The sequence below is a fragment of the Colobus angolensis genome, unplaced genomic scaffold, assembly GCF_000951035.1.
Source record: "Colobus angolensis palliatus isolate OR3802 unplaced genomic scaffold, Cang.pa_1.0 Scaffold143, whole genome shotgun sequence".
Lineage (NCBI taxonomy): Eukaryota > Metazoa > Chordata > Mammalia > Primates > Cercopithecidae > Colobus > Colobus angolensis.
The window spans coordinates 486948-490340 of NW_012114522.1; the positions used below are offsets into that span (position 1 = coordinate 486948).

Consider the following 3393-nt stretch of genomic DNA (forward strand, 5'->3'; position numbering starts at 1 on the left):
ACTGTGGTCTGTGTGTGCTCTCGTGTTAGGCCCGCCTGGCCCTGCGTGTTCGGGACTGTGGTCTGTGTGTGCTCTCGTGTTAGGCCCGCCTGGCCTGGCGTCTTGCTCATCTCGTTTGTTCCCCTCATTTCCTGCATAACTTTCCCACAGGAGCTTTCACACTGCACTTGTGTGGTTCTAACAAGACACCCATAGGCAAGTGCTGGTGTGGTATGTCCGTTTAGGGAGAGTTCCTGCCTGTGACGTGTTGCTCCTCTGTTCCCTGGTGACAGGATACTAGGCAAGCACAAAGAGTTGGCCCCTCCCAGGACCCCTGCCCCAGACAGAGTGAGTCTGCAAGTGAGTGTATGCCCGAGAGTTTCACACCCAGCTTACATGCAGAACGGGGCATTTGCCACATGGGGAAGTCTTGGATGTTGGGATTCTTGAAGCAGGGCATTTCCAGACAGTTCTGTCGACATGGTGGCAGAGGTGCTGGGTGCAGAGGGAGCCTCACATGGCCCCTGTCCTTGTGTCCTTGGCCCCAGGGCTCCTAGCTTGGCCGCCCTGTCCTGAATGTGAGCGCCGGTACGCGTCCTCTCGCAGTGCGTGCCGCCCCTTCCACCGCAGCTCGGAATCAGGGCTTCCGGGTGAGCCCCAGTTCCCCCGCAGGTCAGAGTCAGGGCTTCCGGGTGAGCCCCAGCTGCAGGCCTGTCGGTCTTCACTGCATGCTGGCGGCCACTGCGATCACACATGTGATCTCACAAATAGCAGATCAACAGCATGGTGGATTCAAGGAAAGATTAACACTGTGTGTTTCCGATCCTATCCAAGAACTTCCTTGCAGTCTTCTTTTAATTTTTTCTATAGCAGTTTAAATTATTTGATTATTCTTTAACATTTTCTTTTTTAATCTAAATGCTCTTTGCAGTTTGAATGACTCCTGCTGAGTGTAGCCTCTGGCTGCCATGCTGACCATGAGGGACACTGTTGGATCAAATCCCTGGTTTTGTCTCCTGGGCCCTAGGGCTCCACTTTTCTCTGGTTTAGTGGGGCCCACACTGTCGCCTCCTTGGAAGCCTCTGGCCAGGCCTCTGCCTGTCGCCTAGAGCACATCTGCAAACTGGGCTGAATCCATAAGGTTTAGTGTCACTTCTGCCCCTGAGAGGAGTTGATGCTTCATGACTGCTCCCTTCCTACCTCTGGTCCCTTGCTGCTAATAAGATGTGTTCTAATTGCTGGCCTGGAGCTGGAGCCCATCAACTCGTCCAGTGGGATCAGTCCTGTGGCCTTGACTTTACGGCAGTGCCAGCCTGGGTGGTTTATCCTGTGCACTGTGCCACAGGAGGCTGGTGAAGGAGCAGGAGGGGAGCATAGCATATTTTATTATGCTGCTGACAACATTCTGTGAGGCTGCTCTGTCAGTCAGCTGCGTTCCTTAAAGCTGTGGCAGAAAACCAAGCCCAAAACCCAGGGCCTCCTAACAACACAGGTTTAGTGGCCACCTTGTCACACGTCATCTGTGGTCAGCAGGGCGTGGCTCAGCTGCAGGCTAAGGACAGCCCCGTGTGAGATACGCTATGCTCACAGAGGAAGCACTTGTGCTTCAGCAGAGTGGGCAGTGGCTCCTGAAGCTGGCCTCACACTGGCCGCATCCCTTCTTCTTGGGCTCAGGCCAGGTCGCCCACTCAGGGACAGGGCTGCCCATCACACTGCTCGCGTCTGGTGGACGAGGATGATGAACGGGGATTTCCTGGGGACCTCCCTTCTCTTTATTCAAGAGCTCAGGAGATACTGGGAACCAAAGGCCACTGAGGGCCATTTTGCAGACAAGTCAGGCAGGATCTGGTGTCCTGGGATGCGTGCTGTGCCATACCCCACGTCGGGTTGCCTGTAATGAGCCACTGAGCTGACACGCGTGTCTGAGGGCTTAGCTCTGGACACTGTGCCTGAGCGTTTCGTGTTGAAAAGGAGCCACATGTGGAGCAGTGCACAGTCACGGGTGTGTGGGCTCCACGTCCGGAAGGTGAGCCTCGTGCCCCCCTGGACTGCACACTCATCCCCGAGGGCACCGCAGGTCAGGACATAACACACGTGGCATACACGGCGCCCTGCGCCCAGTTGCTTTTGCTCTAGCAAGTCTGGGAAACGCCTCGTTGCCGTGCTGGTCTTAGTGCTCTGTGTGTGCATGTTTCTATGTAAGGTTAGTTGCTTTTCTTGTTCAACCCTGTGGCTGTAGTTTGTTATTGTTTGGGTGAGTGTGCACGTGTGAGCGTATGAGTGTCGTGCAGCGGTGTTGTGTGGGTATGCATGTGTGAATGTGTGTGTGCTCGTGCACACACATGTGCAGCCGCTCAAGGTTGGGGTCTGTGTTTTGTTCCCTGCTCCATCCCTGTGTGTAGAATGCACTGGCAGGTGGTAGTTGTGCCGTACATGGTTGTTGACTGAGTGGGTGTTGGGACAGAGCTTGCTGCGTGTCCCAGGGTCTCCCGTGGGCAGGCAGAGCGCTTGCTGGGCCCAGGCGGAGGGCAGGGGTGCAGGTGCTGTCTGTACTGGTCCCGCAGAGTTGACGGGCGCCGACCTGAAGGACTGCGTCAGCAACAACAGCCTGAGCAGCAATGCCAGCCTCCCCAGCGTGCAGAGCTGCCGGCGCCTGCGTGAGAGGAGGGTCGCCAGCTGGGCCGTGTCCTTCGAGCGCCTGCTGCAGGACCCCATCGGTGTCCACTACTTCTCTGTGAGTGGGGAAGAGCCCAGGGAGAGCGGAGCAGTCTGTGCTCTGCAGAGACTGCTGAGCAGGATCCGTGGGCTGCCCTAGAGACAGCGGCACCCTGCAGGCTCTGAGCAGGCCTGTGGCAAGGGCCTCCCCTCCCTGGACCGCCACCCTCTCAAGAGCTCAGAGGAGGGTGGGTTGAATCCTGCCCCTGGTTCTGTCCCCAGGGAGAGTCCCTGGCCCTCCCGCTCTCTACCGGGGTCTCTGCAGCCCGCCGCACTGGAGCTTCCTATGTGCATTGAGAAGCCAGGTGCCTGCTGCCAGCTCTTCAAAGAGATGTTTTGCTTTTGGGGAAACAGCTGGAAGCGGCAGCGCGGTTCCCTAAAGTGCTGAGCAGCAATGAGGCTTCTCTCCCCAGGCCCTCGGGCAGCTCACTGAGCAGCCTATGACCCCATGGTTTCTGTAGAAGGGAAGTAAGAAAAAGGAGGACCGTGTATCAATGTTAATAAATGGTATCTTTCTTAGGATTTTCTAAGGAAAGAATTCAGCGAAGAAAACATTTTATTCTGGCAGGCCTGTGAATATTTTAATCATGTTCCTGCACATGACAAAAAGGAGGTAAGTCTACACTCGGGAAGTGGGGGCTGTGAGAGGGCGCGTGTGTGAGGGCGGCGTGTGTGTGAGATGGCGGCGCGTGTGTGAGG

At 56.4% G+C, this 3393-nt stretch overlaps 1 protein-coding gene across 2 annotated transcripts in view; it reads left to right on the plus strand.

The window, feature by feature from the left end:
• Nucleotides 1-3393, plus strand: part of RGS12 (regulator of G-protein signaling 12) — a 125593-nt gene that overhangs the window by 97336 nt on the left and 24864 nt on the right. For both annotated transcript variants that reach the window (XM_011935376.1, XM_011935377.1), the window contains 2 exons: nt 2544-2713; nt 3215-3307. In XM_011935376.1, the coding sequence (XP_011790766.1) occupies nt 2544-2713; nt 3215-3307 (263 nt within the window). The remainder of the gene's footprint in view (nt 1-2543; nt 2714-3214; nt 3308-3393) is intronic.